This window comes from Anabas testudineus, chromosome 16 (genome assembly GCF_900324465.2).
Source record: "Anabas testudineus chromosome 16, fAnaTes1.2, whole genome shotgun sequence".
In the NCBI taxonomy this organism is placed as follows: Eukaryota; Metazoa; Chordata; class Actinopteri; order Anabantiformes; family Anabantidae; genus Anabas; species Anabas testudineus.
Window position 1 is genome coordinate 14,580,338 of NC_046625.1, and position 24,181 is coordinate 14,604,518.

Genomic DNA, 24,181 nt, shown 5'->3' on the forward strand with positions numbered 1-24,181 from the left:
ATTTGAACAGTTCACTACTACAAGAAATAATAACAAAACACCTGAGCACTCTAATGTTAAAGAGAATGCATAAAATGTTCACATAGTTTTAAAAGTGAGCCTGTTAAGTCATGTCTTGCCGTATAAACATCCTGTTTTAATTACAGCATCAACGGCGGACTACAGACCACCCCCTGAACATGCTGGCTTCATGTTTTCTTCATCAACACTGGCTGTCTATATAACAATTTTAGCACATTCAGACTGTGTGTTCCTGTGTGTTGGCTGGGAGACTGAGCCTTATTCCTCAGACAGCCTACTGTATCCCAACTGTGTCTCACATATTTAAGCCTGGGTCAGGACACACAACCATGTAATGGCATGAGACTGGGTCAGGACACAATGCGAAGGGGTCACTGTGTGTTTCATGAACAGCAGGAAAGCGTGACATCATTCAACCAGAAACAGGGGGTGCACAGTGGCTGAAGCAAAGTGTGACACGTTAGGTTCAGTGTAAGAAATGCCAAACCCACAATTTGACTGAAATGAACTAATATCAATAAATGATTCATCAAAATAGACATAAACAATAAAAGAATAGTTTTCAACCCAGATCTTTGCACTTTTGTAATAAAAAACTAGCCACGCTCTCATTGTAATTTCTGCACCCAAGCGAGTCTCTATGAAATTATAGTTCAATTCAATTTTATTTTCATAGAGCCAGATCACAAAAACTCCCTTTAGATGATTAAACCTCCAGTAGAACCAGGTTCAAGGTGGGCGGCCATCTGCCTCGACTGGTTGGGGTGAATGGAAAGAGGAGAGCGAAAAGAACAGCAGGCAATAAAAGTAGTCTAATGAAAAATATTCACACAGCTTGAATTAATTACACATTTGTTATAATTTCTAGTGAGAATCATTTATTCTAACCTAAGACTGGCTTGTTGTCTTTGTGCTGACGGTTCCTACCGCTGCCCACAGGACTTCCTGCTCACTCCTACTGAGTCAACTTGCTCGGGATATTTTTTTTTATTTTTATTTTTTTTATAGATGACACAGGATGTGAGGGTTATTTCGCACACTCCACGTAACATGAAGAAAAGCGGACGAATTTCTGCCCCCAGGTTCCGTTATTTAAAACTCAGCCGCGGCCAGTTATTTATATCGTTCCAGTGTGACTAATGCTCTCAGCTCCACTTTTCTTCCGCGGAGCACTGCGCCTTTAAAAAAAAACGACCCGTCCCCTGATTTCGGTGCGCGCCGACGGCCACGTACGGGCTCCGCGCTCCAGCGGTTATCCCGCGGTGGTTTGGGTCGCACATTAAGGGACACATCCGCTATTTGAACTTCTCTGAACTATTTCTTCTTGACGGTGCTGCAGGAGGATAAAGTTTTGAATGAAGGCTCCCCGCTGGGACTGTGCAGCGGGAGGAGGGGGCAGTTCGTGGGGTCGCCCAGGCCGTCGGAGCTGCTCACATTTATAACCACACACACGGAGCTGGAGGAGGAGGAGGAGGAGGAGGAGGAGGAGGCGCGGACACTTTTCGCCGAGAAGGACGCGCAGTTTTACGCATTTAAGTTTCACCCCGAACCGTCAAAGAGGCGGAAAAGTTGGGAACAAACAAGAAGAAAGAAAAAAGTTTCTCTCGGGGTTTTGGACCCGTTTGTCTTGTGGAGACTCCGAGCTGCTGGACTTGAAGGTATCACTGTTGTGAACTGTACTTCAGCTAACTAGGCTGTAGCCAGGACATTAACTTGTAACAAAGTAACCTCAACATGGATAAATACGAGGATTTAGGACTAGAGGCGAGTAAGTTTATCGAGGACTTAAACATGTATGAAGCATCAAGGGATGGTTTGTTTCGGACGAGGAGGGATGCAGGAAATAACCCCGACTTTGAGGAGACGAGGAGAGTTTTTGCCTCCAAAATGACTAAAATACACATACAGAAGCTCCAAGAAGAGATGGCAAAGAACAACCAGGCTATAAAAATGAATGGGGGTCCCAGCGGCACTCACTACACCAAAGACAGACCGCCCATCAATAGTTACAGACAGCCGGGTGAAGCGGCGGCGAAGCCCCCAATACTCTCTGGCCCTGTGCCGGGCACCGCAGCTGGGAACCAGTACGCGCAGTTTGACGGCCAGAAACACCACACGGGCACCGCGTCTGAACTTCCGCTTGGCAGAGCATATGGCTACGGAAATAATTACGATAATAAGGAGCGTTTAGAGCCACATCCGAACCAGCACAGCACCCCTGCTCCCCCCAGCCCAGGAAGCGCGTCTCATGGCGCGCCCACACATGCTCGTCACCCCGTCAGCCAGGCGGCTGCTTGGGCCCCGTCCAGGGAGAGCCAACTTTCCTCGTGTGTGTGTCAGTCAGGAGGCAGCAGTGAATCTCAGCAGCAGCCCCAGCGCCTGCCTGCACTTCCCACAATCAACAGTCTTCCATCCCAGCAAAATGAGCCCGTCGCTCCTGCTGTGAACCAGAGCACGCCCTCCTCTGCTGGGACAGCCAGGGCATGGGCTGGGGAGCCCTCTGGCTCAGCACATCCAGACCTCAACCCTGCCCTTCCTCCGAGTGCCTTCCCAGCAGGAGCAGATTCACATGTGCAGAAGCCTTCGGCACATTATGCACCACATTCCCCAACTTCCAGGCCCTCTACCAGTCATAATGGTTCTGTACCAGCTTCCCCTGTTTTACCTGCACCTTCTCAACTCAAAGCTCAGGTAACATCCTTTGGCTTGAACCCCGGAAATATCGCCAAAAGCAACAACCAGGGTCAAGGTCAAAGCCAAATACCCAACTGTGGACAGGCTGCCAGCGCTGAAGCCGAAGTCCTGTGCTCTCCCATGTCTGTTCAACTACCCTGCCAGCCTCTCCTGACGCAAAACCCTGACCAGGGGCCTTCAGCCGCTGAAATAAAATTAGAAGCGCTCACTAAACAGCTGGAAAAAGAGATGGATGCCCAACCAAAGGCTGACTACTTTGGTAAGATTTTAAGCCATCCAACACCAACAAGAGGACTTCTGTCAGTTAGGCCACTGCTGTAAAGCTCATTGAATGATAACCGCCCACCCACAGTTCAGAACATAAATCCACTTGTTTGAGATTTCTGATTTACACATGATTACACACTGTCGCTCTCACCCTCTTTCTTCTCTGCTTCCTCCACACATAGACACAAACATGTCTTGTGTGTTTTTCTTTGTGTGGGGTAATCACCAGGACATCCCACTTGTCATACATTTTTATTTAATGGTGTTATAATTATTAAGTTGCATGCCTCAGGAGGCCTCGTTCTTTTCTTCTGCATTGGATTGTAGACAGAATAACTTTCTAATTTGTTACGTCCTTTTTAAATTATTCATTGTCTGTGCTCTTGGCAGCTGCAACAAACCCTTTAGCAGTAAAAGGTGGGGCCAAGGACAGGAAGAAGAATGTTACCTACTTATCTCCCCCAGGAGATTTAATGAATAACTACTGAGGCATAACAGATAACTACACTCGTTAGTTAGAGCCTGATCACTTCTGCCAGATCAGTGCTCCATTATGTCTGTTATTGTTTTGATGTCCCTTCCCGTGTTACACTTTAACTTTGTTTGACTCACAGTGGCACTCGTTGTTTTTCAAATTACATCATCAATACGAACCCGTGCTTGCACATTTTTCATGACTCTTTTTGTGGCCAAGTCATGCTTGGTTGTGCATGTGATGAACACATGCACATAGAAAAGGTTGTGATGAATACCATCACTTGTGACTGTTAGTTCTAACATTTTGGGGCATGTTAGGGACATGCAGCTGTGAAGTATTATTATCTTAGAGAGGTTGAGTTGCCCTGATGTATCCTCGATTAAATCAGACCTCTTATAAATGTATAAAATAATTACTAATACATAAAAAACATGTGTCTTACAGCTAAGATTATAATTTATACATAATGCCACTGCTCTACGTGGTTGGCACGACTTCTATCAGGAAGTTCATATAATGCTGAATAAACCACGAGGTGTGATACCAGATGACAGGCCGTTTTCACTCTGCAGATACAGTAAATGAATGACATACAGTGTGTGCTGTACGTAGTGTAAGTTGTAAGCTGGAGCCAGGTGTTAGGAGGGGAGGCCATTCATGAAAAATGGAAGTACCACTTTAGGAAAAACAGGTAGTAGGAGTGGAAAGAGTTCAAGATGGGTGATATTGTGTTTGCAACCACAAAGCACTCTATCACACACACAGGCACACAGCCTACCCTTGCTTTCTTGCTGGAGGAATTTCCTCCTGGAATGTCATGATAGTAATTCACAGCCTTCCTCTGGCCTGCTGTATGCCTATATTGGTTTGTAAAGGAGGATGTTCTGCTGTGTGCCACCATCATGACAAGACTCATCAATAGAAGAGCAATGTGAATCTTATGAATGTGTGGGAGAGCACAGTGTAGAAATGTAGATATTAAAGTAATACTGTATATGTCTTTTTTTCCCACACAGCCCACATGGTTCCTGTGCAGTTTTCCACTCAGAGGATGAGAAATGGCTCATCCTCTGAGTCACACCTTTATGCCAGAAAAAAAAACTTGTGTAGGCTAGTTTACTTCAGAAAACTTCACTGTCTTCATATTTCTGTCTAGAAAGGTCTATTTTTATAGACTTTACTGAGCACATTTAGTTTATCATCACATTTGTAAATCCCATCAAGAGTTTACATTTTTTGTGCACATAAAGACGGAATATATTCTGCCTTCGAAAGTCTCTACCATTGCAATAGCAATATTTATCTGATGAGTGAGCTGTGCCTGCATACAGTGCTTGAATCCATCAGAATTCCCAACTTTATACCAAATACTAATTGGCATAACTGCAGCTGAAGGCTCTGGGAAAATGAGTGCAGTGCCAAATGACTGCACCAGGGGAACACTGAGGAATGTCTGAAGGAAGAGAGCAAGGAATTTAAGAAATGAGGTCTTAAGATACAAAGAGGAGGGTAGTCCCAGATGGGTTCAGGGGTGCCTGCAGTGCAGCCGAATGAATGAGTAGACAAACAGAGAGATTTAGGGACAAGTTCTTGGATGCTTCTTTGTCCTTGGCCACAGGAGTCTGCAAGGATGTGAGATTTATAGACAAGTTCATCCAAGCAGGGGTAAATAGTGGGACATCCCTGAGTTTTTCCTTCCCCCTTCTTCTGACTTTCACTCACTGGAGCATTTAGTGTTGTGTTAAGATGGAGGATTAATTTATCCCATCTGGCTGTTGAGTGGAAAGCTTTGTCTTAACTCTTCCCAGGGATTCTTGGCTCCTGCTCTGGTGGCTTTTGGAGAGTGACTTGTGTGTGTGTGTGTGTGTGTGTGTGTTTTTGTGTTTGAGATATCCCCTAATGCATGTCTCTGGCTGTTTGTCTATGAATATACGACTTGTGATATTTGGCTGAGTTTAATATGCTGTGTCACTTTTGGGTGTGGTGTTTTAATGTGTGCTGTACTATAAGAAACAAAGTTGACACAGCACTCAGTATGTTTCATTGAATTAGAGAGAGTTGTACATATTTTTACTACTTTCAAAGTTAACAGTGCAGAAAATGTTAAATATTTATAGCAAGAAATAATGGAAATAGTAGACATAGCAAAAACTAATGTATAAGATGGAAATGACATGCAGACTGTAAATAGCATGTGGTTCATGTGATGGTATGGGGATACATCAGTGCCCACAGCATAGGTGTGCTGGATTTGTTTGACTTTGATGTATGACTGACAAGAATCAAACGGTGGAGCGTGTGTTGACCAGCTGACATCTTGTATCCTACAAGAATGAACAAATTTTCCACTTGTTACTTACAAAAGTAACAATGACTTAACACAGTAGTAAATATGGCTCTGTCTCAACTTAGTTTGAGTGTATTACAGGTATCAAACTCTAAATGTGTTTATATTTACAAAATACAATTTAGTTTTAATGAAAAACACAGAAAAGTTTTGTCTTTGTAGCTTTATCCTGTAAATAAAGGTTTGAGTTAAAAAAATAAAATACATACTGTATAGCTGTTTAGCTTTCACAGCATTTCAGAAAAATTCCCACTTTTTTGAGAATTTGGTTTATAGTTATGGGTGTGGATGTACTGTGTGTCCAATAAAAAAGCTTAGGAATAACAGCTATAGGTGGGACTCCACCTAGTAGGTGTTTTACATACATGTCAGCAAATGACATGCTGTACAGATGTACGTACTGTTTCTACATATAAAATATGGACATACTTTATTGATCCCCCAGAGGAAATGTTTGTTTGGACAGCTGCACGAGATGATGATGCTACTGTGGGGTGTCAGTGTCTTGTCCAAGGACACCTTGACATGTAGCCAGCAGGAACCAGGAATCGAAACAATAACCCTGGGGTTTATAGATGACTGCTCTACCAACTGAGCTGCATGTCATACTTTTAACATTTAGTGGATGTGTTATTTATTAATCTGAAATGCTTCTACAGTGTGTGGCCAGGGTTTAGTGTTTAGTCAGTTGCATTTTGGCGGCCGGCAGTCATCCACTGGGAGGTTTGACAGCTGGGAAAGGTGAGGGGGGGACAGGAGGGGTGAAGTTTAGGCTGCATGTTTTGCTTCCCCTCCTCCCACTTGCAGGCAACAGTCAGTCGCCTGAATAATCACACTGTTTTGGAATATGGGACTCTAGCCAAAAGTAAATTTGTAGTGGCCCAACTGGCAAGGAGGTTACTATGAAAAGACGGACTTGTGTTTCCAAACAGGAAAAGAAATGACAGAATGGACTTTTACTAGCTTTTTACTGTCATGGGGCATTTTACACATTGATGCTATACAGAATGTTCTTGGCCCAGTATCAATCCTGTAAACTGTGCTGCATGCATATTTTTTTCCTGATAATTTTATTCCTGCTAATTGCTTCATGGTGTGAAGGGTTGTAACCAACATTTACAGAAGAAAAAGCTTTAAATGGCTTTACCTCATTCATTACAGAGGTAGTAGGCACGACTACTTTGCTGTGTTAGCTCGCTTACATAAGAGTAACATTCTTTTGCTCTCTAATAATATCCCTCTATTATCTCTAAATCTTCTTTCCAGCCATTAGGTGTGTGGTGTTGTGCCTGGTTGTATGTTACTGTCTTTGAGCAGCAATATTGAAAGTTTATTAGATGTAACAGTGTGTGTTTTGGAGGAGCCAGCCGCGTGATGTCTGTTTAATATAGGGAATACAGAAGTTTCTTTGTCAGTGTTCGAGGAGGACATGGGCTCGGCCAGATTGGGTTGGGTTCTGCCGTGCTGCGCTCTTCTGCCATGAGCTGTGTTTCTGTGTCTCCACAGACTTTTTTGTTTTCTGTGAAAAAATAAACACACAAAAATCGTAATGCTCAGGCAGACACACACACACATGCTGACACAAGTAACCTGTGGTCTTGTTTTCTCCCTCCTTTAGTGCCGTTGCCCCCTTCTGTTACTGTTACCCGTGATTGGAAAATCATATCATACTGTGTCTGATGGATTTAGCTGCTAGCTGACTATCCATTAGAGTCAGCAGTGATCGAAGTTGTTACTTGTCATAATCCATATGTCAATTGTCAAATCACTCCAAGTGAGATAGTGCATGCTCAGAGAGGGAGATGGAGATTGGCAGGGAAGTGAAGCGATGAAAGATAATGTTTTCATGTGCTCGCTCAGGAAACTAGTGTTGCTTCCTGTTGAACTCCAGATAAAAATAGTTACATATTGATCACATGGAAAACCTGGATTTCCATTAGAAGGACTAATGCGAATCCTTTTCAGGCACAAATCTGTGTGTTATGTTCTGTTTTTGTTTTTGTTTTGTTTTTTGGAATGAGTGAATGGATTAATATTAAATTAATACCAGCATCTTGATATTAAGCCACATGGGCTATGGATGTTGGGTAGGAACACTTTGATTGTCATCAAAGTTCATATTGAAAGACACCTCAGTTTCTGAGCCAAGTCAAATAAACAAATAACAGGGATATATTTCCCCTGTCAGTGATGTAGTCTGCTAACCGGCTTCCCGACTCTTGTGGTTTTCTTTTCTCTATTGTTTCTGTTATTGTTTTATCTGAATCACAGCCTTGACAGCTCAATATGCTACAATAATCCTGTTGTGAAAACTAAAGATTGGGTATAAGTTTCTGGCATATTTTATTTTTATCTTTTGTATCAGTTAATCTGTAATTCAGTATGCACACATATAATTTGTTGACTAAATCACTTAATTGTGCTGATCCAGTAATTGTATAAATGATGTGTGTGTCTACTGTTACTTTTCTGACTTGTGATATTCTGTGTTGTGTTGCAGGAGTCTGTGTTAAGTGTAATAAGGCAGTGTATGGAGCCAACCAGGCCTGCCAGGCTATGGGCAGCCTCTACCATGACAGCTGTTTCACCTGTAGTGCCTGTAGTAAGTACACACACATAAACTGCATACCTCCAATCAAGTGCATTCAAACACTTATCCCTTTTTACTTTGGCAAGTTCACATGCAAAGATCATGTTATCACCTAACAAATAGGATGCCAAACACCCTTTTCTCCAAAATCAAGGTGGTATCCCCTTCTTCAGCCACTCACTGCCCCGAACAAAAACACACAATTATTTGGAGATTACTGTCTCCTCCTTTTTCCTCTTGTTTCTGGGTGTCAGTCACTTCTCCGGCCCACACAGAGACACAAAGAGCAAGACATATTGCCAATGTAATTAATCAAATGGTCAATGAACTATTATATAGTATAAACTTGTATTTTATGCTGTGTTTATAGATTGGTTTCAACCTGTGGTCAAAGCTTGAAACTGAAAAAGATGGACCCTTAAAACTATAAATCATGCTTAAGAGAAGTAGAACTTATCAGCATGTATTACATAGCAATAGCATGCTTTGCAACAACTTGTAGTGGTTGTCAAAACCTTTTACCTCACCTTTAAAAATAGTTTTCTCAGAAATTACGTCTTAACTTTTTAGAGCAACCCACATATTTAAAACAGCTAACTATGCATCTTTTGAGATATTCTAAAAAATACTATAGGACAAGAATAAATTCTTGCTACTTCAAAATCTCTGTGACTTGTGTATTATGTGTCGGTGTGGCATGATTACTTATTCAAAGCTGCACTAGCTAGGTTTTTGGTTTTACTTTGCCAGTTTAGACAGTTTAATTGAGAACAACTTACTGTCCAACTTCAGTTGAGGTTCATTACCCTGGCTGCACTGTCTGATACATGAATGACCTGTAGCTTCAAGTCTCCACAGCAGCACACTCCCCAAGCTGAAGTATGACCTATCGCTCTGCTCCAACCAATTAAAATCTCTGTACCAGTTATCAGATGGTAGGGTATGTGGAGTATCTGTGGCACTGTGGTGACCTCTACTCAGGCTCATTATTCTGCAGCACCTTTGACCCTGCTGATTATTCCCACAAATACATGATGAACATCTCTGTGTTTTCTGTTACCCTTCCTTCTGTGTGTGCAAGAGACAAGATGAAATAGAGGAGACCCACTGTGGCTCGGATTGATGTCTAAAGTGCAAAGAGAGAGAAGTTTACACACCACATACCTCTCATAGCTTGCACCATGTGAGGGCATAAGGGTTGTGCTCACTGTGAGTGGCCACAGGGAAAAGCATCTCAGCTGGGGAGGAATGCAGGCATAGGGGCCCCCAGTAGGTCGGACTTCAGAAGACAGTGGGTGCTGTTATGTCGGCTGGTCACAAGTACACAGTGGGACCGAAAGTCTTTTTAGCACACCACCTACCACATGCAGCAAGCATGTATGGTATACTCATACATGCATGTATTCATGCTTGTACCCACACAATTGAGTTGCATAACAAAGTGTTTATGGCTGTAAAATTCCTCCCATGATCTATCACCACCATTTCCCTCAAGGTAACTGAGAGGAAGGAGAACATTCCTGATGGCCAGGGGAGCTTAGGCTGTGTAACTGGGATTCAGCACTTCGCTGCAGGGGGTCTTCCCTCCAAGCTAATTATTGACTGTTTACAAACAGTATTACAACACAATTCCAGTTGGAGATTAGTCTCTGTCTGTAATCAGAGGAATTAGGTTACGTGAAAACCAGCTCTAAGAACCTGTGGGAAATAAAAGAAAATAGAGAGAAATTGCCTGACCTTACATAAAAACTTTCCTGTATTTGCTTCAATGTGTGTTTTTTGGTCATTCTTTTAACATAGCAGTAATATAAGCAAGGACATGGGTGTACAGTCCCCCTTTCAGTTTCTACATTCATAATATCACCCCCTCTTATCCTAGCCAGTCCACAGGCTCTGGAGAGTACAGACAAGAATCTGATTTGTCCTGAATCCACTGGTATGTTAACATCTGGTAGGTAGATTGAACCTTGACTAAACATCCCAGGTGCTGTTCAGAGGCAGAGAAACCCAGCCTGCCAAAAAGAACTGCAGAGAAGAAGTGTACAAGGCTTTCTTTGTTACACAAATGTATAAAATATGTAGTGGTTAGCACTGTTGCCGCTCAGCCAGCAGGACCTGGGTTTGAATCCATGGGTCTCTCTGGTTGTCTTTCTATCTGGGGTACCTCTAAATTGTGCATAGGTGTGAATATGAGTTTAAATTGTTGACTGTCTCTGTATATCAGCCCTGTGATTGACTGGCGATCTGTCCAGGGTGTACTCAGTGACAGCTGGGATAGGCTCCAGCACTACCACAACCCTAAAGACAAAAAGCAATTAGGATAATGGATGAGTTTTAGCTGAGATTGAATGTTAAAGTAAACAGTCTACAGATGTCAAATTGTTGTAAAAGTAACTAGGTTATTTGCAATGTCTCCCAGGAGTATCTCAAAGGTGATACTCAGTGGCAACTGGAGTTACTTAAGGTTCTTGAGGACATTTTACATCTCATCTGAAATGACCATAACTCTCTCACTTAATTTACTCACTGTAAAGGGTTACGACTTGATGAGGAAGTCAAGACAGGGTCATTAGGAATTGCTTATTTTCTGAATGGGATTACATAAGAGAGATTCTACATTTTGTAGAATGATTTCATTAGAAATGGCCATGTGTTCTGTTCTGTCATGCAGGTACCTAACATTTTTATAAAAGTGCAGTAGTCCTTTCTGGTGCTTTTTTAAACATTCAGTGCTGACTCCTGACTTTAATTAAGCTCTTATCTTTCCTCAAAGCTCAGAGCCTTCCCTGTCTGACTCACTGGAAAAAAGAGAGGAATGCAAAGAAGAGAAACGGTGCATATCTTGCTTTAAAACCCTTCATCCTAACCTTGTTCCTCTAGACACAATTCCAAGACAATCTGTCAGTAATTACCCAGGGCCGTTCTCCACCTTGGCCCAATAAAATCCTCCTTTTAATATAGTTATTGAGTGACCCTTGGCTAGACCAGCTTACTGTCCAATTATTGAACTGGACATTATTACTGTCAATTATTAAACTCAAGATCTTTGTTAAAGAACAACATTTATTAATTTATTTACCTCCTGCAGACCCTCTGAATTAACTCTCTAGTGAATTAAATACAGCAGTAGGTGTTTTAACAGATGGAAGGCATGTCAGCCTGTTTATCTGAGTTCATTTAAAAATATTCATTTTCTTCACTTTGTAGGTTAATTGAAAAGCTATTCCCTATCTACAGCATGAGGGCAATTCAGATTAAATTTATGATGGTTCATTTTATAGAAAATCAGTTGATAAATCGTTGTAGGGTCAAATTACCTGATAATGAAGGTCTGTTGTTTGAACCTGTTAAATTATTCAAATGGATGAAAAATTTTAATAAATCAAAATGTTGCCGTAAGTCAGCTCTGCCAAATACCTGGCCTGATACCCCCAGAGATATAAAGGGAGCTATAGTAAAAATAAAATTGAAAAATGCACATGCACGTCTCCCAGAACTTTTTGCTATCTCAACCAATTGTGATACTGTATATTTATTATAGACCTGTACCAAAGCAGTTTTGCTCAGTGCTGACTAGTTGGTGATCTGTCAGTGAAAGTTCTCTAGAAGCCCCTATATTTAAATTCTACTGTGAGCAGGTCTGTGACCAAGTTCCTCTAGAAGGAAATAGCATGAACTGTATGTTTCTCATTGGCCAATTGCCTGTGTGAAACTATCTGAATACAAGTACTCAGGTAAACATGGTTTACCCAGCTGTCCCCTCCCTCACCTTCCCACTCAGAAAATGTTAGGAATGCTATGTCTTCCTGTGGGACCTGGGTAAGAATAGCTGGTGATGTGAGCAAGGAGGATTTGCTGTGTTTGTATTGCTATAAGATGCCAGCTTCAAACCATAGACCGATTAAAGCAGCAGACAGACAGGAAGCACATGGAAAGACACCAGATAGGATCAAAGAAGAAGAATTGTGGGTCATCATTGGTCTTGGTCTGTGGTTTCCATGAAATCTAATAGAGCAGAGTGTTTAATCTATTCCACCTGTCTAGTAATTAGATTTAATCAACATATGCACCACGTGTTTGAACCAGATGTGTTTCTTGTCCTACAGCAGCCTGCTATGTGTCCTAGCAATATTATATTAAGACACTAGCACACCATGGATCAGTTTCTTTGATTTATCTGCCTGAGATTCAGCAGGATATAATGAATATTTCAAGAAGGTCCATTACCTTCGAATGGCGGTAATTAATCAGCACAGCCTTTGTGCATTAGTGCCGTTGCTATTTTCTGATCTGGGCTTCACAGCTTTGCAGGATTTTCCACCAAGACTTTTTATATCATGGTTTACTTATTTGATTTCAATAATAAAATATTTTTCTTTGTGCAGGTCGAAGGTTGAGAGGAAAAGCTTTCTACTATGTTGGAGGAAAGGTTTTCTGTGAAGAGGACTTTCTGGTGAGCAGTCACTACACAAGCAATATTTAGTATACTCCTGAGATACGGACCTGCTATGGGCTGTGAGTTTTAGTTATTGTTTTAACAAGTATCTGTGTTAAGGAATCATCATTTCATCAGGTACACTATATTTCTTACCTAAATTCAGTACAGTATATTATATGTCCGCCTCCTACTTAAATACAAAATTAAGATGCGAGACTTCGACCTTGTGACCCAGTTTCTAGCATCTAATGCAGCCGATTCATATCAGTTTCCTCTCTTGGGTGGGACTGGAAGGAGGTCAGTAACTGGAGAAGCTGCTTTGCTGTTGTTTATAGGGTGGAGGCTATTCAGACCAACATGACTGTATGAGCTAAGCAAAGATGAGAAAAACTTATCACAATGCACACTCATAGGCTGTATATTAAGAACAGTTGAAACCCTTTGGCTAGTTTTCTAGCCTGAGTGCAGCCAGTGTATTTTTTTTTGTTTGTTTGTTTGTTTGTTTGTTTTTTTGTAGGAAAACCACCTTTTGTCTTCTCAACTCATCCTAGTAATCACAAGGTCAATAGCTGTGTGTGTGTTTAGCCCAGCAGCTCTCTCTCTATAAAACCTTATCCAATCGTCTGTACACCACAAGCTTAGTTGCTCCATTAAAATCAAAATGTATACTACTGAAATAGATGTAATGTTAATTTTAACTGCTGTGCTGTCAGATCTGTTAGTTTGGCCTTTCCTCACAGACAATGCTCATATATAATAAGAAATAATTGAGAAGCACCATTAAGGACTTTTAAGGAGCTTGTGTACTGTCCTTTGTAACAAGTTCCACACACCTAAAGTGCCAACTTGGCTTGTTGTTATGATTTTTTTGATTATGATTTCTATAAATTTTAAGCGGTTTTAAGAAGGTGCTTTAGTTCAACTACAAGTAATTCTTTATTTGATTCTCTGCTTCCACTGTGGAGTTATTTAGCTTTCAGTCTGAGAGTCAGAGATTTCAGTCAGCCATTCAAAAACCAAATTCCAATGACATCACTGTTGTCTTTCCTGTGTCTGTTAAAGTACTCTGGTTTCCAGCAATCTGCGGACAAGTGCAACGCATGTGGACATCTAATCATGGACATGGTGAGTGTCTGTTTCTTCTCTCCAGTTGTGTGTGCTTTTATGTGTGGGTCAGGGCCAGGTGGGCTCAGCAAAAACTTACATACAGTTACTTCATCCTAAATGAGCTTTCTGTGGGCACATCTGGATAAACACTTAGCAGCTTTGGCTGCGTGCACGCCTCTCTCCTTCTCTCTGACACAACCACGCACGCACACACAAACAGGCCCATGGGTAAAACAAACCAGGCACAAAGCATATTATCATGTCAGGAAGTGTTACAGCATTTGACAGATTTTTCTACACATTGTTCTCCATCCAGCAGATAAAGATGGAGAAGCCATTTTATTGTACTGCCTGCTGGGAACACTTTTTATTGTCTATGTTATGCATAATTTCTGTCTCTGTTTCTTTCGTAAATGTATCTATGGGTATCTCACATTATTAAGACATTAAAATATTTTACCTTAATTGTTTTGATTCTGTTTTATTTGGCAGTGTTGATTACTTGTCATAACATAAGTATGGGCTTATTCTTAGCTTTGTCCTATTCTCAGCTGCTGTGACTAACTACTATACCCACAGGGATCATTAAAAATTCATATAATCTAAAGGCAAAGAATTTTTAGTACAATGACTATTTTAATCTTATTTTAAATTTTGTTGGATCGAAATAGAAATAGTAAATTGGGGTTCTGATATGCTTTACTCATTTGTCTCTATAGATCCTACAGGCCCTCGGGAAGTCTTACCACCCTGGCTGTTTCCGCTGTGTCATCTGTAATGAGAGCCTTGATGGAGTGCCTTTCACTGTGGACACTGAAAATAAGATCTACTGTGTCAAAGACTACCACAGGTGAGTGTCACTTATTGTTGCAATAGTTCAAAGTAAGACAAGTGTGTGGTGTGAATGTATCTGTGTTAAATTAGTTTAGCATGACACAGGAAAAATGTCTAGGTTTCATATTCCAAGTGAAATCACTGAACAGTCCCTTAACTTTTCCTTGCTACTGCGGGATCAGGTTGAGTTTCTCCCTGCCACGTGTGACAGACACATGAGAGATTTAGTCAGGGATGAAAGGAGAGGGAGGGGGAAGGAGAAGAGATCCTTGTCCAGTTAGAGGTGTGAATAGTGGTGTGCAGCCATGACTCCCCTTATCCAAATTCAACAGTAACATGCTCTGTAAGGATAAATACAGAGCGTCTAACATCAGATGGCAAATTTATAGTGTGTGTTAACCACTTGCACTGAAACAAATTTTTCTGTCTGCTAAGACAGCATGTACCGTACAGCTGAGCGCATGTTCTCTGCACTGATTAAATCAGATAAACCTCATTATGTATACAGTAACTGTTTAACTATTAGACAGAGTTAGCCGCACTGAGAGGTCCATTGTTATTCCCTGAAACATCCACATGCCAACCATGTGTGTGGGAATACTTAATGCATTTTGAGTTTTGCTTTCCTACTGTTTTCTGGATTTGAGGAATCACATGTGTGAGGCAAAGCCAGCACATCTGCAAACCTGGCTTCAGGAGTCAGGAGAGAAAGAGAAGAGGCTCAGAGGGTTTAAAGGTTGAGAACAGGGCATTGTTTGCTCTGAAATAACATTTTTTGAAATCAAATCAAATTCCCCTAAAATAGTTCATTTCAGTTCATCTGACATGTTTTAGTGCAATTCTATAAAGGCGGTTTCTGTTTTCATCTCACTTTTTGCAGGGTTTTGGCCCCGAAATGTGCAGCATGTAACCAGCCCATCCTGCCCTCAGAGGTAAACTTTTTTTTTTTTTTTTGATTAGGGTTAGCAGTATATGTAATTTTTTCTTTACTTTTTTCATAACTGCAAGAGCAGCAGGGCAGCCCTTTGACAGTTTTACATTCTGTGCATTTTATAGCATGTCCTGTTACCCCAGCTACAAATGCCATACTTCTCAGTTTACAAGTGACCAAGTGACTGTGATAACTTCAAATATTAAGTGCCAGTGTATGTTTGGGAGACAAATGCTAAGTTGGAAAACTGTCACATGTATTCTAACCCAGGCATGAATCATCAGCTTTATACCTTGGTTATCTAGAACTTTTTCAGCTGTGAACCTTCAGCCAACAGGAAATTTGCACCTTACAAGTCCATATCTGCTCATGTTTACTCACTTCTAAACCAAACACAGAACCTAGCTGTGGAAATGTGCAACTCATTCAACAGAACCTTATTTCTAACTAGACAACAAGACAACACAGTGTGGAGCCTAATATTTCTAAGCTGTGATTAGACAGGGTTTATAGGAAGGAAAGAAGAGTGGATGGATAGTAGGGAGAAGTACGATTCACATTATCAGGACATGCTGACAAAAGCAAGGAAATGTCCAAACTTAGAGTTGACTTTACTGGAATGTCCCTTGCCCTCCCTTTTTAGTAAGCAGTTAGGCCGGTATTTAGAGGAGAGGTAGTCTGTGTGTGTGTGTCTGTGTGTGTGTGTGTGTGTGTGTGTAAGAGTAGGGTTGATCTAGCTTTTGCAATAATGTCAGCTGCTATTGCAACCATGGCTGATATTGTAACTAAAGATAGATTACTGAAACAATGAAATGCATGTATGAATGTGCACATTGGGTTTAAATGATCTTAGTACCTGTTGGTAAATACCCTGCTTCTGTAGCTTTTTTTATGCTCTCTAAGTATGGTTTTCTAGGGACACTGATAACACTGCAAGAGAATGAGTCTATGCTTTCAATGCAGACAATTTGCTTACATCAGTGTATTTTTTATTCGATCTATTGAAGCTTTTGTCAGACCGTTAAGAATAAGACAGTTGAGAGCCTTCTACCCACATTGACATCAATTGCTTTCGTGAATTTCTTTCTAGGGGTCTGATGAAACCATTCGTGTTGTATCCATGGACAAAGACTATCATGTTGAATGCTATCACTGTGAGGTAGGTAAAAGCGTGACTGAAAATGAAGCTTTCCACACATAAACATGCACTGTCAGTGGCTCTGAGCCAGCAGCCTTGTGAATACCTCATTAAGACAAATCATAATGAGTAGATCCCAAATCTTAATTACAGTCTTGGTGGTAATTATGGACTGCTGAGGAGAGCAGGTATGCGACACCTCATCATCACTATCTCATCATTTTACTCTAGTGCTTCCTTTTTTAGCAAGTGCTGATTGACAGCTGCTGTTCTTTCACTTCATGTAAATAAAAATCAGTGGGCTGTGAGGAGCAGCTCCCTGTTAAAGTAAGGTTTAACTATTGAGTGACCGTGTCCAAGTGGTTGTTAATCTTTCATATTGTTCAAAGAAGAGCACCTTGGCATTAGAAGTTTATCTTGATAAACAGGTTTCTTTCTGGAAAATACTAGACTATATACTAGATACACTGATGATGAGAAAATTTGAATCTTAGAAATGAACCTGTTCCAAATGCTGTATTTGTAAACATCCAAGTTATTATCGTTCAGTCTTTCAGTTTACATGAATCAAATTACTGCAGGACACTGTTCATTCTGTGGATTCCTGTTTTAGGACTGTAAGATGGAGCTGAACGACGAGGAGGGCCACCGCTGCTACCCTCTGAACGGCCACCTTCTCTGCCACTCCTGCCACCTGAAGCATATCGAGCCTGGCTGCTCATCTTCCATTGCAGCCGCCTCTTACTAACACTGTTGTAGGTCGAGGGAGACATCTGGTGGATTTGCTGAGGAACTGCCAAATGGCGAATTGGGCAGCAGAGGCGGATCTGTACAATTCCTGTTTATGAGGCTTGATTAATCATACTATGGTTTGATGCGTATTTTAACAGGAATCTTATTGAAGTCTTCTCCATGATGTAGAACCTAAAATGGTTATGAAGTATTGTAATACACCAAAGTTCTACTTTAAATGCAGTGAAGTGCGGCACTATACCTGCTGCATACTTTTCAGAAGTGTTCTCATATACTTGTTTTTGTGTAAATATCTGTTACATTGGCTGTGTAAAAAGACTACGTATACAGCTGGCTTATTTTAGATACCATGTGCCTTCAAATGAACTTTCACACTTCTGCTGTAAACTTATGCTTCAAATTTGACCAATAAATCAACTGATCAAAGGTTCTAAAGGATAATTTACAGAAATGATATGAACCCCACTGTGAAATGTGACTGAAATCACAGGTACATGATGTAACAGTCAGATAGAAAGGAAAGGTTAATCTGCTGCTTGCTATGTTTGTATTAACTCATGTTTGATCACAGTTCACTCATATGATTCTATACTTAATATGACCAATGAAGGCTTTTCACACAATCTTTCAGATGCCTTTAAACTAACAGTGTCTACATGCAATAATCGTTGGTGCATGTTTTTAATATAAGAACCATGCAAGGTGGTTTTATGATTGGATGTTATAAAAAGTCACAACAGTAATTCCTTTTTTAAACCATTTACCGCTGAATACAAAGTGTTTGTTTTCTTCTGGACAATTTCGGGGGGGGCAACAGTGAGACAGTTTTTGTGACAGGCCCCAATATGTTGTTTTTTTTCATATGCAAATACTGGTAAACAATACATGTAATCACCTGAGCACAACCATTTCTTAGATACATTATCTTCCAGGTTTCATTACCTTTCTGTGCTTAGTCATACAGAATGCTTTCATGACTTTTATTATTTAACTGTTGTGTAGTAGAAAAACTGCCTGTCTCTGTTACATGCAGTCTGTTAAAAGCACTTATACATGTGTGAGTTCTCTATGCACCAAGGAAGACGTTGGTATGAGGCCAAACATTTTACATTTAAAACAAACATACTAAATTGTAGGCCTGTAGTCATTTGCATTGGTTTTATTTTGCCTGTCAAACAAACCTCTCAAATACCAGTGTGACTCACAGAGGATGCTCTTTTGATTGACTATTTTTGCCATACAAATGTTATTTGTGTCTTGTCTTCTGTTTGCTAACTTAATACTTATGTTGCTTGTTATTTGAGGTCATTATTTTGCAGCATAACTAAACTGAGATGAAGAGAAAACCAATACGTATGTGTTGTATAATTGCTGTAAAGAAAATATTTAATAAATACAATGCAATAGACCCACATAGAACTTGATGTGACCCTTCTTTACAGAAGAATACTGTACATCTATAAACTTGTTTTTAGTGAAGCTCATTATTTTTGTGGTACAGTACTAACACAGTATCTGCTTAAAATTGTGTAACAATGCAACAGGTCCACAGTGTAATTCATGCATCACCACCATACAGTTTCACAGGCAAATATGGTTTGTCTGCAGACTTGTAGGTTGCGCTTTGCCTCTAATGAGCTGGAATAACTTTTCAAGAAATACTAAAACATTTGTGTCCTACAGATGTTTTCTGCTTTTGGGCCAAGAGTCAGACTAATCAGAATATAAACCTGCAATATGCATGCAAGATGAGATTTCCATCATGGTCTAGGCTATAGGAGAGACAAAACAAAATCATATGGGAAAAAAAAAATGAGGACCGAGCCAGCCAGGAGTCGAACCTAGAATCTTCTGATCCGTAGTCAGACGCGTTATCCATTGCGCCACTGGCCCGATGAAAAGTGGAATGACTCATAACTAACTGTACACGATCAGCATCATCAACAGGAGACACAAAATAATTAAAGCAGCAATACTACGAAGGCTAAACTAAAACACTATGCAATAAAAATTAAGTCTTATTTTGACTTTTGTCCCATCGACACACTGTTTATTGTCGAGCGACATTAAACACAGAGCAAATCAATGGTGCTAATGTCGTAACCTCTCTGTTTAGAGTCTTTAGCAGAAGAAACTAGACTCAGATTTAATGAAATAAACTCTGACTGTGAGGAGGATCAACTGGGAATCTTCCATTTGGTTCGTATTAAACTACTTTGATTATTGTATTCATGAGTGCAGTTACTTATTTCCCAGCACAGCTTGTTTCCGCATGTACACACGTGTTTTAGCATCTCACGCTACAAACATCCCATTTTATCCTCCATAGAAACTCAGATGAGCTAAAAGCAGGAACCGAGCCAGCCAGGAGTCGAACCTAGAATCTTCTGATCCGTAGTCAGACGCGTTATCCATTGCGCCACTGGCCCGTCACAACATGGCTGCCTTTACAGAGCAGTTTTAAAGAAAGTCACGAAAGTCACTGATTAATGGAGCTAATGACATTTCTCATGCTTTTATTACAGTAAATGACATTACAGTTTTCCAATAGAACAGGATCAGTGTTAAGTATCAATAATTAAAGACATATTTCTATTTTATTTTCTTATGTATTCGTTGGTTAGGATAAATGCCTTTCAGTCTGTTCATTTGCAGCATGGTAACAAGGTAAATGCTATAAAACATAATGATAAGGTCGTGCAATAGTTGGATAAACTTATTGCCCATTCTTTATTAAACCTATTCCTCAAAGTCAGAGCCAGCTCTCAATGCACTGCCCCCATCATCCAGCAGATGTCACCGCCATGTCTGACAGCAAATGAATTAACTAATGTGTGTGGATGTTAATGTGAGGATGGCCTTTCATAGCCGCCCTTTACACCGAGTGTGATTAAAATCATTGGAAAGTTAATGGTGAGAAGCACTGTAAGTGTCTGGTCGCATGTATCTTGGTCAAAGGTTGTTTCCCCGGCTTCTTTATCACTGGCCACCTGTGGGAGACTGGCTAAATGGAGGTTTGACATTTGACACAATAAATCCCAACTGAATCATCTTTTGTGGAAGTCATAACATTCATTATGTATTTTATGTGTGCTGTTTTTGGACATGTGGACTGGGTAAAATGGGAAGTGACTGTGATGCAATAGTGCTCTAAAATCCCTCCATCACCATCCGTCATGAAGTCCCAGGTGTTTTATCACATCTTCAGCTGGTGGATATCTGCATATCCAGACATGACTGATGTGCACATAGCATTGCAACATATAGTATTTTAATGATGGATCTTACAACAATCTGTCCTGCTATTTGCGTCACACCTGGATTAATGTAGTGCGTAGAGGATTTGACCTAACTGAATGAACCACAGTGTCTTTTCCATTATTTATTGAAGTTTGTACAATCATGACTGTGGTTTACATCCTCATTACGTCTGTGACAGACTCTAAGACTTCTGTTTTAGCATGTTTTTGCCACTCCTTCCTCTAACATGCACAGTAAGAAATGTGGGTCGTAGCTGACTATGTGTGTTATGAGCTGGGAGGATGTTCACAAAAGACCATTAATCTGCAGAATTTATGCACACACACATACACACTTGCCAGTGTAGCCAATGAACAACCAGATGACTTCATCCGTCCTGGTGGAAGCGCTGGTTTTACATTTTCTCCAGACAGTGGATACAGTGTAATGTACTCTACTGTAATGTAATGTACAGTGAATTACTTCATTAAGAGAGGAGCCTCCTGTGATGTCTGCAGAGTGGAAAATGAACAAGACAACTAAACCTAAGACAATTATTTAGTTCAGTTTAACTAGACATATATTTTCATAATAGCTTGATGATCTTTTATGTCTCATGAACACGCTCTTGTGTAATATCTTCAACATTTGCCTGCCCTAACCGGTTTCTGTGTCACTGAGATTGCAAACAGATCTGGACACGTTTCAAAGATTGATATGTGTTTCAAAAACGGACTGAACATGCAGGCTGCCTGTGTGTGCATGGGGGCATTTTTGTGCTCCTCTATGTGCAAATGATCAGAATATTTCTGTCAACTAGGGTTGAATTCATAATTCACTTGGCTCAACTTTTTTTATTAGACAGAAAAGTGAATCCATAAAAAAAAAACTTGTGTGTATTTGGGTCAAGAAATGTTAGGATCATTTGTGTTAAGGTTTTTTATACTACTGCTTAGTCTGTCCATATGATACAGTCTGGTTTTACATAACAAAAACACATACAAACTCTATAACCCACTGAGTCTTTTAAGGACCCCGTGGTGCGGGAATCGAGCGCACCCACATGCCTCTGTAACCCCGCCCCTACGGTTAACTCCCCCAGTGACGACAGCCGAGTCCTCCCAATGCGGGGGCTCTGAGGATGGGCTCTGGCTGCGCCGTGGAGAAAAACGTGCGCTGGTGCCGTGTGTTGTGTCAGTGTCGGTGACAAACGAGCCACCGCAGGAGCTCTGCGACGGAGAGGAGCGCAGCATTTTCTCAAACGCTGCACCTCAGCAGCACCGGACACACGGAGGCGCTCACGGAGGGACGGGGGATGCGTGCACACGGATGCGTGTGTGCAAATATTCCGAGCTGGCGGATGTTTTCCAGGATTTAAAAGTGGACCTCTGCTGCTGCTGACAGACCTGCTGCGCGCCGAGGCTGCGCTCTCACTGACTGCCAGCTTTGTTGCGCGTTTCTTTTTGGGGTGAAATAGTTTTCCTCCTCATTCATCAAAGGGATAGCTGTTAAATACCCATTTTCGCTCTCCATGGTGCTTGAACGGTAAGCAGAACCCGAGGTGTGAGCGCATCTTCTGAAATCCTCCACCGCGTGGATGCTCGCATGTCTTTGTTTTTCAGACCGTCCGCTTCATCTCGCTGCATGTTTGTGCTACACACCTTGCATATTTACAGAAATGCAACACATGAGCATTGTGATGTATCTGTGTGGCTGCTGCTCCACTCAGTCTCCTGTGTTAGCAGAGAGATGGACGGGATCGGGCTCACGATGCAGAAGAAGGCTGCAGAGTTGGAGCGGCTGGCCGAGGTGCTGGTCACCGGAGAGCAGCTCAGGTGAGTCTCTTTCCTCTGTGAGGGAAAACTGTGCTATTGGTGTCAGGATCAGTCGCCTTGCAAAAGTTGCAGCCAGCATAAACCCTGCAGTAATTCCTACTCGCTCTTTAGTGAGTTTGAATAGACGTGTAGAGCATGTTCTGTGGCACCGACCACAGTGATGGAGGAACATGTGCTGTCAGCATGTGTGACAGCAGGTTACTGATCATGCTTGTCGCCCACCTCCCTCCCTCCCTCCCTGTGAACTGGCACTACACTGACAGTTTCAGCCCCCTCTGCGGCATGCACAGCCAAACAAAGACGTCCACACACACACACACACGCACAGCCCTGCCCGTGCACACTGCGACTCCTCACCTACATGGCTGGCGCCTTGTCAGCCCTGAAGCGTTGTCATTAGTTCATTCTGCAGGATCCTCTTTTGTTTTACTGTTGTTTTTTTTTTTTAGGACTGAGCACATGAGTCATGTTTGCTGCACCGGTAATAGCACCCCCTGGAATCATGAACCTAATGGCCCTGTATCACTGACATGCTCTGCTCATTCATCCTATCAGGGAAGTGTCCTGCTAAAGCTGCCACTGCTGTTCTCATGCTGTACGCTTTGACCTACTGTATGTAAAGAAAGGCACCATAAACCCGGTGGCATTCGCTGGCTCACACTGCCAGCGATGAATAGAGGCTCAGTAGGTAATGCAATGCACCAATGCCTGGAATTTCAGCCCCCCCCCCCCCCCACCACCACCACTTGCAACTGGACTGTGAGGAAAATATGCTGCTGCTGAATTGTGCTTTCCAGCTTACTGTCCTAAGTGGAGTTAGAGCTTTTGCTCTAGAAGTACACGCTGTCCATAAAAAGTAACACTGAAGTCATCACCTCCACAGATTTATAGTCTGTGTCTGGACATACTCTCCAGGGTACTCTTGCTCAGCACCAGCATGTGTTTCCCTGTTTGTGCAGTGTACAGTGTGTGTGTGTGTGTGTCTGTGTGTGTTTGTGTGTGTGTGTGTGCCCGTGTCCCTGGCACAGCTGGACACTGAGGCTGCCAGCTGGCAGTGTGGCTGGTGTCAGTGAGAGGGGATGGTCGGGGTGGCTGTCAAAGTGTCCTTTCCTTAAATTTCACCCAGCACCATCATCAAGTGAACGATTTAAATTGTCCAAAGATTAAATTTAGAGGAGAACAAATCACTGCGAACTTGTTCCCATTAGCCTTTGCTGTATTTTGTGTTTAGGGCTAAACATTATAACTGTTTAGTACCAGCACGTTAAACTGTCATATGGTGTGCTGATGTCAGCTTTTACATCAAAGCAGTCTTGGTCTAAGAACAACCTCAGTGAACCAATAAGCAGTAAGAGCCAACCTCCACCCTCCGTGTTTTACCTTGACTTCCTCTTTTAACTTCATCTCTTGTCTTCATTAGTTAGTAGTTCGGGCCAAATGATAACATGGGAAGGGAGAAAGCCACAGTGGATTTCATTTTATAAACAGCAGTATTCAAGAGAATAATG

At 41.5% G+C, this 24,181-nt stretch overlaps 2 protein-coding genes and 2 non-coding genes across 5 annotated transcripts in view; 2 read left to right on the top strand and 2 right to left on the bottom strand.

The window, feature by feature from the left end:
• The first annotated feature begins 1,094 nt into the window (after nt 1-1,094).
• On the top strand, nt 1,095-18,052 carry LOC113170070 (Wilms tumor protein 1-interacting protein). Its single transcript, XM_026371961.1, has 8 exons — nt 1,095-2,974; nt 8,308-8,409; nt 12,783-12,850; nt 13,898-13,960; nt 14,662-14,792; nt 15,657-15,708; nt 16,798-16,866; nt 17,459-18,052. The coding sequence occupies exons 1-8, from the start codon at nt 1,756-1,758 to the stop codon at nt 17,591-17,593; spliced, it is 1,839 nt and encodes a 612-aa protein (XP_026227746.1). The 5' UTR covers nt 1,095-1,755; the 3' UTR covers nt 17,594-18,052.
• Nucleotides 18,053-19,418: 1,366 nt separating this feature from the next.
• trnar-acg lies at nt 19,419-19,491 on the bottom strand. Its single transcript has one exon. It is a non-coding gene; the product is annotated as a tRNA-Arg (tRNA).
• A 463-nt stretch (nt 19,492-19,954) lies between these two features.
• trnar-acg lies at nt 19,955-20,027 on the bottom strand. Its single transcript has one exon. It is a non-coding gene; the product is annotated as a tRNA-Arg (tRNA).
• Nucleotides 20,028-21,991: 1,964 nt separating this feature from the next.
• Nucleotides 21,992-24,181, top strand: part of deptor (DEP domain containing MTOR-interacting protein) — a 24,703-nt gene continuing 22,513 nt past the window's right edge. Inside the window, exons 1-2 of one of the 2 annotated variants that reach the window (XM_026370394.1) lie at nt 21,992-22,383; nt 22,581-22,673. In XM_026370394.1, coding sequence (XP_026226179.1) covers nt 22,370-22,383; nt 22,581-22,673 — 107 coding nt within the window. In that variant the 5' untranslated portion in view covers nt 21,992-22,369. The remainder of the gene's footprint in view (nt 22,384-22,580; nt 22,674-24,181) is intronic. The other variant, XM_026370395.1, reaches the window with a different exon arrangement.

What these genes read in the sequence shown, in the direction of transcription:
- LOC113170070 (XM_026371961.1), top strand. Translation starts at nt 1,756, where the DNA reads ATGGATAAATACGAGGATTTAGGACTAGAGGCGAGTAAGTTTATCGAG. An exon ending in TCTGTGAAGAGGACTTTCTG is followed by an intron (nt 12,851 to 13,897) that starts GTGAGCAGTCAC and finishes TGTCTGTTAAAG; the next exon opens with TACTCTGGTTTCCAGCAATC. An exon ending in AGCCCATCCTGCCCTCAGAG is followed by an intron (nt 15,709 to 16,797) that starts GTAAACTTTTTT and finishes ATTTCTTTCTAG; the next exon opens with GGGTCTGATGAAACCATTCG.